This window comes from Coregonus clupeaformis, chromosome 7 (genome assembly GCF_020615455.1).
Source record: "Coregonus clupeaformis isolate EN_2021a chromosome 7, ASM2061545v1, whole genome shotgun sequence".
In the NCBI taxonomy this organism is placed as follows: domain Eukaryota; kingdom Metazoa; phylum Chordata; class Actinopteri; order Salmoniformes; family Salmonidae; genus Coregonus; species Coregonus clupeaformis.
The window spans coordinates 25,502,199-25,514,494 of NC_059198.1; the positions used below are offsets into that span (position 1 = coordinate 25,502,199).

At 42.5% G+C, this 12,296-nt stretch overlaps 2 protein-coding genes across 2 annotated transcripts; one reads left to right on the top strand and one right to left on the bottom strand.

Annotated features, from left to right (window-relative positions):
- Positions 1-1,096: 1,096 nt before the first annotated feature.
- LOC121570390 (FAD-dependent oxidoreductase domain-containing protein 2) lies at positions 1,097-7,102 on the bottom strand. Its single transcript, XM_045221632.1, has 10 exons — positions 6,970-7,102; positions 6,329-6,546; positions 5,822-6,133; positions 3,901-4,152; positions 3,390-3,725; positions 3,054-3,220; positions 2,703-2,868; positions 2,114-2,340; positions 1,729-1,899; positions 1,097-1,479 (listed from the first exon to the last, which is right to left on the bottom strand). The coding sequence occupies exons 2-9, from the start codon at positions 6,541-6,543 to the stop codon at positions 1,886-1,888; spliced, it is 1,689 nt and encodes a 562-aa protein (XP_045077567.1). The 5' UTR covers positions 6,544-6,546; positions 6,970-7,102; the 3' UTR covers positions 1,097-1,479; positions 1,729-1,885.
- Positions 7,103-9,405: 2,303 nt separating this feature from the next.
- On the top strand, positions 9,406-12,290 carry LOC123491209 (heme oxygenase-like). Its single transcript, XM_045221271.1, has 7 exons — positions 9,406-9,516; positions 9,623-9,674; positions 9,871-9,982; positions 10,151-10,366; positions 10,461-10,733; positions 11,824-11,872; positions 11,959-12,290. Exons 2-7 carry the CDS (start codon positions 9,625-9,627, stop codon positions 12,072-12,074), a joined length of 816 nt encoding a protein of 271 aa, XP_045077206.1. The 5' UTR covers positions 9,406-9,516; positions 9,623-9,624; the 3' UTR covers positions 12,075-12,290.
- Positions 12,291-12,296: the final 6 nt, after the last annotated feature.

The following is a 12,296-nucleotide window of genomic DNA, read 5'->3' on the forward strand; positions in this document are numbered from 1 at the left end:
TTGAGACGCTGAGTAGGTGAACGGATGATCTCCGCATGTGTGGTTCCCACCATGAAGCATGGAAGAGGTGGTGTGATGGTGTGGGGGTGCTTTGCTGGTGACACTGTCAGTGATTTATTTAGAATTCAAGGCACACATAACCAGCATGGCTACCACAGCATTCTGCAGCGATACGCCATCCCATCTGGTTTGCGCTTAGTGGGACTATCATGTTTTTCAACAGGACAATGACCCAAAACACACCTCCAGGCTGTGTAAGGGCTATTTGACCAAGAAGGAGAGTGATGGAATGCTGCATCAGATGATCTGGCCTCCACAATCACCCGACCTCAACCCAATTGAGATGGTTTGGGATGAGTTGGACCGCAGAGTGAAGGTAAAGCAGGCAACAAGTCATCAATGCAAAGGGTGGCTACTTTGAAGAATACAAAATATAACATATTTTGATTTGTTTAACACTTTTGGTTACTACATGACTCCATGTGTTATTTCATAGTTTTGATGTCTTCACTATTATTCTACAATGTAGAAAATAGTAAAAATAAAGAAAAACCATTGTATGAGTAGGTGTGTCCAAACTTTTGATTGGTACTGCACACTGAGTGTACAAAACATTAAGAACATCTTTCCATGACAGACTGACTAGGTGAATCCAGGTGAAAGCTATGATCCCTTATTGGTGTCACTTGTTAAACCCACTTTAACTAGTGTAGATGATGAGGAAGAGTCAGGTTAAATAAGGATTTTTAAGCCTTGAGACAATTGAGACATGGTCATGGATTGTGTATGTGTGCCATTCAGAGGGTGAATGGGCAAGATAAAATATTTAAGTGCCTTTGAACGGGGTATGGTAGTAGGTGCCAGGCGCACCGGTTTGTGTCAAGAACTGCAACACTGCTGGGTTTTCCACACTCAACAGTTTCCTGTGTGTATCATGAACAGTCCACCACCCAAAGGACATCCAGCCAACTTGACACAACTGTTGGAAGCATTGTAGTCAACATGGGCCAGCATCCCTGTGGAACGCTTTCGACACCTTGTAGAGTCCATGCCCTGACAAATTGAGGCTGTTCTGAGGGCAAAAGGGGGAGGGGGCAGGGGGGTGCAACTCAATATTAGGAAGGTGTTCTCAATGTTTTGTACACTCAGTGTATATACTGTATATATTAATGGGACATTATAATGAGAGGTAGAGAATGTCTTCAAAACTGTCATAGGCTTAGTTTTGGAATCCTTGGGTAAACAATCAGAAGTCGAGGTTCATTGCAGAGGACACTGAGGCTCCAGCTCGGGTAAGGTAATCAGGGAACGATGGGTCTGTGTCTAGGGATGCAGAGTCCTGTTCTGTAGGCATTAGCCCAGCTTCATGGGCATGCTGCCTTAGCTGACTATTACTAACAACCCCATGCTTTCTCAGGTATCCCTGACGACAAAACAGGGGTGGCTTTCGATTGGTAAGGGAAAAGCGGAAACATGACTCTGTGGGGAAAATAAACAAGGTCAATTTTACACATTGTAAAACAGTAATCAAGTAATAAAATGTCTCAACTGAGTGGGCAGAACCGTAATAAAACAGTAATAACAGTTCATGTATGAAAGTATGTTTCAAGCGAACAAACAAATCGTGTGTGATACAAATAGATGAGTAGGAGGTACTGTATATGGAAATATAAAGGACATATCCTAAGGGCATGTTGTAATGAGGGATCAGGTGATGACATGCTCTACCTGCATAGAAGGCCCTGAGGTCAGTGTGGAGACAATGTTCCAGGAAGTGCCGCAGTGGCTGGCTGTGGGAGATGGGCCCATCCCACTCAGTCAAGAAGTCCTCGATCATGTGATGCACTGCCTTGGGCCGTGGCAGTGGCCAGCCAACAGGACGGTGTCACATGTCCGTCTCTGTTTAGGGTGGCAGACAAATGTAAGAATAACATGTATTTGATTTTACATACAAATGTAGGTTTGAGTGCTGACGTCATACCACAAAGATGCCTTGTGCTATACACATACATACTCTTCATTTGAATGTCATTACTTAACTTAGTCTTCAACACAAGCATAAGGCCAAACTGTTTTGTCCTCTTCATAAGGTTTATAACATTCTCACACTCACCAGTAGGAAGTGTGTCGTAGTAGTATAGAACAGGGTGGAGGAAGTTGGACCTCCAGGCACGGGTCCACTCTGACTCTGCTCTGCCAGGGCCCAGTGAGTCTGTGCGGTTCATCCCGTACTGCAGGACCAGAACCAGCAGACCATGCTTGGAGAGCTGGTGGCCAGACAGAAATGAGAACTGGGGCAGGGCCTGGAGGGGAAACTCCTCCAGATACTCACAGTAAGAGCTGATGGGAAAGGAAAGGAGTAGATTATTCAAAATTAAATGGTTCGCAAATTGACGAATTTAGGCTGCGTATACATAGGCATCACAATTCTGACCTTTTTTACACTAATTGGTATTTTTACCAATGACATCAGATCTTTTCACATCAGATCTTTTTCAGAGCTGCTCGGATTGGTCAAAATACAGATTAGTGAAAAACATATCAGAATTTGGCTGCCTGTGTAAACGCAGCCTTAATTAACATAAATTGGGATATGTATAGGCAATCAATCAATGTGAGATTCATTGGTAGAGATAAGAAAATTACAATGAAGGACAATAAATCATGAAGACAAATGTGCACAGTGGTTCAGCGCTACTTACCCTCTTAGTAAAATTATGTCTCCAAGTACCCCAAACATTTGGTACGGTCCGGAGGCCTCATTGACCCTCCTCAACAGCCAGGACTGCAGCTGACTGATTGACAGTTTGGTTGCTGGCCAGGAGTTGCTATGGTAACGCAGCTCAAGGACTCTATGTACAGCACGCACTAGGGTGGAACACAAAGTTACAACCATAAATAGTCAAATAACAAACAGTTTGTCTATATAAACATTATTTTATAGACAAAATTGTCATTTCATAGCTTTTTCCCCCTTTACAGACAGTTACTAACTATACAGAAGTCAGATTTACTCTTGTCTGCGTTGTAATACCAGCAGTTTGAATGGTTACCTGTGTATCGGAAGCCATGAACAAACCCCCCTGCAGAAGAGCGATAGTCTCTTGAGTGGGCAGCCGTCCCCAAAACAAAAAGGCCTGGGGTTCCCCGCCCCTCGTACCAGGCTGTCACCCCTGGCAACCGCCCCCTGGCACCCTCACTGCTTGGTGGGCGGGCAGAGCTGGAGAGATTAACGGTATCATTAGGACAGACTGACATTATCTGACTGAAACATGGCTTTTCCAATGAAAATTATAAAATAGAAGAGCCACCACTTCCATAGAAAACAATAACAGAACTCTTTCTGCACTATGTAAAGACATGCCACTGTAAAATTATAATTGACATACCCATCAAAGATGCTGAAGTTGAACCGGAACCCCAAGCAGCGGATCACACGATCATATGGCTGGCGGAGAGAGAAGTTGTCATTGTGGTACACAGGCAGGTTTGTCGCTGTGACCTTTGAACTGTTCTTCCCATCCGGACTGTCCAGTAGCTCAGCTAGAGTAAGGAACAACTGGCCACGCTTTTCCTTCCCACTGGATCTACACTTCTTCTTTCTGCCTGAGCGCTTATTTTTATCCTCTCCATTTCTGACGATAGCAATGTCCTCAAGGCCTCCCTCCACCAGCCCATCAAGGGACTTTAGCTGGTACGTGTCTAGCAGCTCATTGTTCACAGCTCTGTGGAAGAGAGAAAATAGGTCACTTTGATATGTAAAGATTATGCTACGAGGATAGCAACATACTCCGATCTAAAACACTGCTGCAGGAGTACTAAAATCAGTGAAACAAAAGAAAGAACAATTGGTAGGAGAGGACAATATGGGAGTCAAAACCTAATCATGCCTCTCAGTACCTGAGGTCTCCGACGTAATGTGTCTGCCAGGCTAGGCGGACCGGGCTCGGGCTATAGAGATGGATCCGGCTGGCCCTACCCAGGATGCTCTGAGCTGTTTCAAATGCTGAGTTCCCCTTGCCCAGGATCAGCACGGCCTGGTCCTTATATTCCTCTGGGTCCACAGGGATGGACTCATAGCCCTCCACCAGGTCTGAGCCCTCAAACTGGACCTTCTGAGGATCCCACAGTCCTGTGGACACCAGGAGGACTCTGTGGGTAAGAGAGAAAGAGAGAGAATCATCTCTTGAATGGTATTCATAGCGGAGAATTGTTCCATATTTCCATCCTTTTACATTAGATACAGTGCATTCGGAAAGTATTCAGACCCCTTGACTTTTTCCACATTTTGTTACGTTACATCCTTATTCTAAAATGGATTCAATAAATTAAAATCCTCATCAATATACACACACAATACCCCATAATGACAAAGCAAAGACAGGTTTTCTGAATTTGTTTGCAAATTTATGAAAAAAATAAAAAACAGAAACACTTATTTATAGAAGTATTCAGACCCTTTGCTATGAGACTCGAAATTGAGCTCAGGTACATCCTATTTCCATTGATCATCCTTGAGATGTTTCTACAACTTTATTGGAGTCCACCTGTGGTAAATTCAATTGATTGGACATGATTTGGAAAGGCACACGCCCGTCTATATAAGGTCCCACAGCTGACAGTGCATGTCAGAGCAAAAACCAAGCCATGAGGTCAAAGGAATTGTCCGTAGAGCTCCAAGACAGGATTGTGTTGAGGCACAGATCTGGGGAAGTGTACCAAAAAATGTCTGCAGCAAAGTTACCCAAGAACACTGTGGCCTCCATCATTCTTAAATGGAAGAAGTTTGGAATCACCAAGACTCTTCCTAGAGCTGGCCGCCCGGCCAAACTGATCAATCGGGAGAGAGGGGCCTTGGTCAGGGAGGTGACCAAGTTCCTCTGTGGAGACGGGAGAACCTTCTAGAAGGACAACCATCTCTGCAGCACTCCACCAATCAGGCCTTTATGGTAGAGTGGCCAGACAGAAGCCACTCCTCAGTAAAAGGCACATGACAGCCCGCTTGGAGTTTGCCATTAGGCACCGAAAGACACTCAGACCATGAGAAACAAGATTCTCTGGTCTGATGAAACCAAGATTTAACTCTTTGGCTTGAATGCTAAGCGTCATGTCTGGAGGAAACCTGGCACCATCCCTAAGGTGAAGCATGGCGGTGGCAGCATCATGCTGTGGGGATGTTATTCAGCGGCAGGGACTGGGAGACTAGTCAGGATCGAGGGAAAGATGAACGGAGCAAAGTACAGAGAGATCCTTGATGAAAACCTGCTCCAGAGCCCTCAGGACCTCAGACTGGGGCGAAGGTTCACCTTCCAACAGGACAATGACCCTAAGCACACAGCCAAGACAACGCAGGAGTGGTTTCGGGACAAGTCTCTGAATGTCCTTGAGTGGCCCAGCCAGAACCCGGACTTGAACCCGATCGAACATCTCTGGAGAGACCTGAAAATAGCTGTGCAGCGACGCTCCCCATCCAACCTGACAGCGCTTGAGAGGATCTGCATAGAAGAATGGGAGAAACTCCCCAAATACAGGTGTGCAAAGCTTGTAGCGTCATACTCAAGAAGACTTGAGGCTGTAATCGCTGCCAAAGGTGCTTCAACAAAGTACTGAGTAAAGGGTCTAAATACTTATGTAAATGTGATATTTCCGTTTTTTAAAAACCTGTTTTTGCTTTGTCATTATGGGGTATTGTGTGTAGATTGTTGAGGAGAAAAACAATTTAATCCACTTTAGAATAAGGCTGTAACATAAAATGTGGAAAAGGTCAAGGTGTCTGAATACTTTCCGAATGCACTGTATTTGTATAGATATAACACAGTACCTGCATGTATAGTCCAGTCCACGCTGGTCAGTCAGTATGTATCCCTTGCCTCTAGGTGATTCAGACTCTGAGGCCCTGATCTTCCCGATGTCCACCCCATACTGGACCTTCAGCCCCAGCTCCTTCACATACATGGAGAGGTAGCGGGGGAATGAGTCTGCATCGGGGTAGAGCTCCCGGCTGACTCGCTGAAGCAGCAGGTCGGGCCTGTCGCTCAGGAGGGAGTTCCAATCGTGGCGAAGGTTGAACTCGCGGTTCCGCCTCCCTGTGTAGATCTTGTTGATGCTGATGAGTTTCCTGTGTCGAGGGTATCTTTAAATGGAAAGAAAAAATATCCATGAGATACAACACGTTCATGTACATGGTGTAGGTCAGGACATATTTCTATGAGCAGGGCAATAGAGAAAGTTGCATCATTGTTTCACTGTCACAAAATACTGAGTTGGAAAATGTATTCAGCAAGTGCAACACCCGATATAGCCGACAACCATTACTAGTGGCACTCACATATTGAAGAAGCTCCCTGGCCCCGAGTTCCTCTCCAAGATGATGTAATCTCTCTGACTCTTGGAGAGAAAGTGACCCATCTGAAGGCCCGCGGGCCCGGCTCCAAGCACACAGTAGTCATGGTGACGGGTGCTGTTGTGACTGTGGTAGTCATCAGGAAAACATTGGACCAGGGTGACCAGGAGGGCAAGGAGAAGAAGGATAGGGGAATCCATGACCTATGAATGAGTAAAAGGCAATGAAGGCATTTATTGGTGGGAGAGTGGGTTTAGTGAAGGTCATTGCAATACCCTGGTGACAATAATCAATAGCAAATTTAAGCTTTGGAAGCTGCAGCCTGAAAATATCCACTGACAGCAGCAACCATATTATTGCCAAAGTCATGCAACTCTTTTCAGTGGCTTTACCAACATAAGAAGGTCATTTGAAATGAAATATCAGATAGCATTGTTCAAGTGAGTGGAAGAACAGAGAAAGTACGACAATAGCGGGCCTTCATGAGGTGTATCCCCGTGCTCGCCTTGAAACTGTCCCGACATCATAACTCGACATGAGGGGATGCAGCTGCACTAGACCGCTGTTTGAGAAGCACTCCACGAGCCCAAAAGACACAACAGATCAATTAAAGTAGGATGTCTTACCTTTCACTGCAGTGGTTCCCTCTCATCTAAACTCATATGATTTAGCATTTGGTCTGTAAATAAAACTCTCCAACAACATACATTCTGGGATTTCATAACGGAGCCCTATCCCTTGATACGATACTCCAGCATGCCAAAGTATTCTGACCAATAAGAGCTTGTGTGTAAAATAGAGGGCGTGATAGAAAATTAAAGTGACGGACAAGAACTGCAGTGGTGTAAAGTACTTAAGTAAAAATACTTTAAATTACTACTTATGTAGTTTTTTGGGTTATCTGTACTTTACTTTACTATTTCTATGTTTGACTACTTTTACTTTTACTTCACTACATTCCTAAAGAAAATTATGTTATTTTTACTCCATACATTTCCCCTGACACCCAAAAGTACTCGTTACATTTTGAATGCTTAGCAGGACAGGAAAATATTCTAATTCACACACTTTTCAAGAGAACATACCTGGTCATCCCTACTGCCTCTGATCTGGTGGACTCACTAAACACATGCTTCGTTTGTAAATTATGTCTGAGTGTTGGAGTGTGCCCCTCGCTATCCATACATTTAAAATACAAGAAAATGGTGCCGTCTGGTTGGCTTAATATAAGGCATTTGAAATAATTTATACTTTTACTTTTACTTTTGATACTTAAGTATATTTGAGCAATTACATTTACTTTTGATACTTAAGTATATTTAAAATCAGATACTTTTAGACTTTTACTCAAGTAGGATTTTATTGGGTGACTTTCACTTTTACTTGAGTCATTTTCTATTAAGGTATCTTTATTTTTACTCAAGTATGACAATTGGGTACTTTTTCCACCACTGAAGAACTGTTGATACAAAAGTATCAAGTAGAAAAAGTAACAGTTTGACCTTCTTTATTACATTCTTTATTACAATGTAATAAACTTTGTAATGTTGCAATCTTTGAGATTTTGAGATAATTGTAGTAATTTGATTAATGTTTTGTGAAAGACATACTAATAATTATTAAATGTTAATTAAGTGAAACATAACATGCATATTATTATAATGTAATAAACATAATTAACTATTCATAATATTCTCATGCCTAGAAATTGCTCTTATATCATTTTTGCCTTCTGCAACTGCAACATACATTTCTGTTGAGTCATCTTATCCCCCTTCTCTATTTTGTTGAATCATGTTATTATGCTAGCTGGTGTCATATCAGGTTATCTATAGATTGGTAATAGATCAATAGATGGATAATAGACAGATGTAGGGTAAATCATACTAATTGAATGTTGAGAGCAAGAGTTTACAATGTAATCCCCTGAAATGAATTTTGACCTGCAGTTAGTCATTTGTGGCTGCAACTTTGTACCAACACAAAGTGCAATGAACACAATGGGAGAGAGAATTGGGTTAAATTGGATTAACTAAACTATTGAGTCCTGCCTGCAGTTAAGTCAGCATATTGAATCACTCTTGTTATTCTGACTCATCTTCAGAAAAACTAATAGGTACATACACTGAGTGCACAAAACATTAGGAACAAGACATAGGCTGACCAGGTGAATCCAGGTGAAAGCTAAGATCGCTTATTGATATCACCTGTTAAATCCACTTCAATCAGTGTAGATGAAGGGGAGGAGACAGGTTAAAGAAGGATTTTCAAGCCTTGAGTCAATTGAGACATGGATTGTTTATGTATGCCATTCAGAGGGTGAATTGGCAAGACAAAAGTTTTAAGTGCCTTTGAACGGATATGGTAGTAGTCAAAAAGAAAGGAGGACCAAGGCACTCTTCATATAATTAATTAAAATGCCTTTATTTGTATGGCATGTTCAATAGAAACAAGGTTTTTAAAATATCCGAGGCGGTTCGGCTGCATGGCCTTCGTCAGGGAGTACAAAGAAATAATACAATGTCCTCTTTGGATATGGTAGTAGGTTTGAGTGTGTCAAGAATTGCAACGCTGCTGGGTTTTTCACGCTCAACAGTTTCCTGTGCGCATCAAAAATGGTCCACCACCCAAAAGACATCCAGCCAACTTGACACAACTGTGAGAAGCATTAGAATCAACATGGGCCAGCATCCCTGTGGAACGCTTTCAACACCTTATAGTCGATTCCCCGATGAATTGAGGCTGTTCTGAGAGCAAAAGGGGGTGCAACTCAATATTAGGAAGGTGTTCCTAATGTTTTGTACACTCAGTGTATATAACTTTGTTCTCACCTGTAGTCAACATACTCTCCCTCAATAGCAGAAGGAACACATTCACTTCCTGTGGTTCATGTGACTGTCTTTAATGATTTCTACCATCCCATCTGCTCACTCATGCTCTCCCCTCACTGGTAAATCTGCCCTGTCATGTTAAGGTTCAGCATAAGGGAAATGAGTCAACAGTCTCACTTCCCATTTGATTTAGCTGACAAACACTGGGAGAGAAGGTGAGGAAGTCAAATATAAAGACAGGGGCACAGGACAAAGAGGACACAGCAACTCTAAACTTGTCTGAGGAGGCAGCTTTCATTTACCAGCTGTACAACAAGACATCAACAAGGAAATACCAAACAGGTAAATTATCAACTCTTTCACTGACTTGTTTTTGAATAAACTGTAACAGTTGGTCACATTTGAGTGATAATGTTATAACCACCATATAAACAATTCTGGATTACAGACATGGAGACAGTCAACTCGGCACAGAAATATGAAATGCAGAGCCCTGGCAGGTACAGTAACTTTGTAATGAATGGTCGATATGTTTACTAGATTATTGTATTTCAGACCAGGTCAGGGCTGATATATGGTAAAGTAAAGGTATTGAAGATACAGAACACAATTACTAACTGCAAACACTGTGCTCACATTTACTGTACTCGGGTAAATCAGTATGTCCTCCTTCCAATGTTCGCCATCTCTCCTCAGTGATTTGTCAGAGCAGATAAAAGCAGCGACTAAAGACATCCATGTCAGGGCAGAAAACACCCAACTGATGCTGAGCTATCAGAAGGGACAGATAACTCTTCCGCAGTACAAGGTGAGAAAATCTGAGAGTAAATTAAAAACCACTTGCCAAAATAATTTACAGTGGTTTTCATATTATAAACTACCTAGAAGGCCTTTTGTTTAACTTTCTACATAGTCATGGAGAATGAGCACTCAATGTGTATTAAGTATTAATATTTGCCCCTCTTTTCCATGGCAGCTTCTTCTGTGTTCCCTCTATGTGATCTACAAAGCACTGGAAGAGGAGATGGACAGAAATGCTTCCCACCCAGGTGTCGCACCGATATACTTCCCCCAGGAACTGGCCCGACTGGAGACACTAGAGAGAGATCTGGAACACTTCTTTGGAAAGGAGTGGCGAAAGAGAGTCATCACTCCTGCTGCAACACACAGATATACACAGAGACTTCGCAAGGTACAGGCTATATATATACCAACATGCAGGGTAGGCACACTATCTTAATTGTGTACCTGCTTAGTAATAACAATTTCTTTGTCTCCCTCTTCAGATTGGCGAAGGCAATCCTAAATTGCTGGTGGCCCACGCCTACACCCGTTACCTAGGTGACCTGTCAGGAGGACAAGTTTTGGGGAAGATTACCCAGAAGTCAATTGGGTTAAGCAGCGGAGAGGGACTGTCATTTTTCTCCTTCCCCGGAGTGTCAAGCCCTAACCGCTTCAAGCAGCTGTACAGGAGCAGAATGAACAGCATCGAGCTGACCAAGGAGGAGAGGGAGGGGGTGCTGGAGGAGGCTATCATGGCCTTCGAACTCAACATCAAGGTGAGTGAAAGGGAAGAGGGAGGAAGGGTGGCTGCAGAAAGGGAAGAGGGAGGAAGGGTGGCTGCAAACTGGGTAAGAATATAGGTTATGGGAACTGATACAATAATGAAAAGTCACTATGAAAAGTTATACAGCTGTACCATTGAGAGCATCTTGACTGGCTGCATCACTGCTTGGTATGACAGTAGCACCGCCCTCGATCGAATGGTGCTACAGAAGGTGGTGCGGACAGCCAAGTACATCACTGGGGTTGAGTTCCCTGCCATCCAGGACCTCTATATCAGGCGGTGTGAAAGGAGGGCCCGGAAAATCATTAAAGACTCCAGCCACCCAAGCCATAGACTGTTCTCTCTACTTCTGCACGGCAAGCGGTACCGGTGCATCAAGTCTGACACCAACAGGCTCCTGAACAGCTTCTATCCCCAAGCCATAAGACTGCTAAATAGCTAACTAAATAGCTAACAAAATGGCTAAACGGACTATCTGAGTTGACCCTTGTATTTCATTTTTGCACTCTCTATGCACACTCGCACTCCAACACAGACACAAACCCTCACTCCAAAATTTGCTCACACACATAATATGCACATACATTTATATTGACTCTACACACACGCACTCACATACAATCATCATATACACTGCTGCTACTCTGTTTATCATTTGTCCTGATGCCTAATCACCTTATCCCTATACATATCTACCTATATCACTCCATTACATTGTAAATATGGTACTGGAACTGACTGACCCTGTATATAGTATGCTTAATTTCTCATGTTCTTATTTCTTATTATTTTTCTCATGTTTTTGTTCTACATTATGTTATTTATAGTATGTTATTTTTAGTATTACATTCTTATTGATTATTGCATTGTTGGGTTTTTAGCTTACAAGAAAGGCATTTCACTGTACTTGTGCATGTGACATTAAAACTTGAAACTTGCAAAACAGAACTGTGCGAAGGAAGTGAAACTGGAAGGTCTAGTGAATGATGCATTGTAAACTTGTTACTGGGTTGCCATAGCATATTGCTGATGATTGTGTGTCTCGTTCAATGAAGACATCCTGTCTGTTATTTCTCATACAGGTCTTCGATGATCTACAGAAAATGTTGAGTGTCTCAGAGGAAGCTTATGGTAAGTCAAAGTTTATATGCTGAACGGAAAGATGTGATCTTTCACCTGACTTTTGTGTTATAAAAGGTATTATTTTGCTTTTGCAGGGGACCAAGAAAAGACCAAGACGCCAGCTTTCATCCCCTCTTCGTCCATCCTGCAGTTCTCTCTGGGTATTTGTGTTGCTTTAGCAACAGTCGGAATAGGGATCTATGTATTCTAAAGCCTTGAAATAAGTCCTTAAATATGTATGTTTATGTAGTTGACAGAATCACTTCACCAATCATGACCACCTAAGGGTGTATGCACTTAGTCATGGCTGTACTTTTTTAAATGCTTAAGGCAATCTTATAGTAATGAAAATTGATATATGCTGTATTAATTGCAATATCTTTGTACATAGTATGTTTCATTAAAGATTATGTGCACCATTTCAACACAGCAA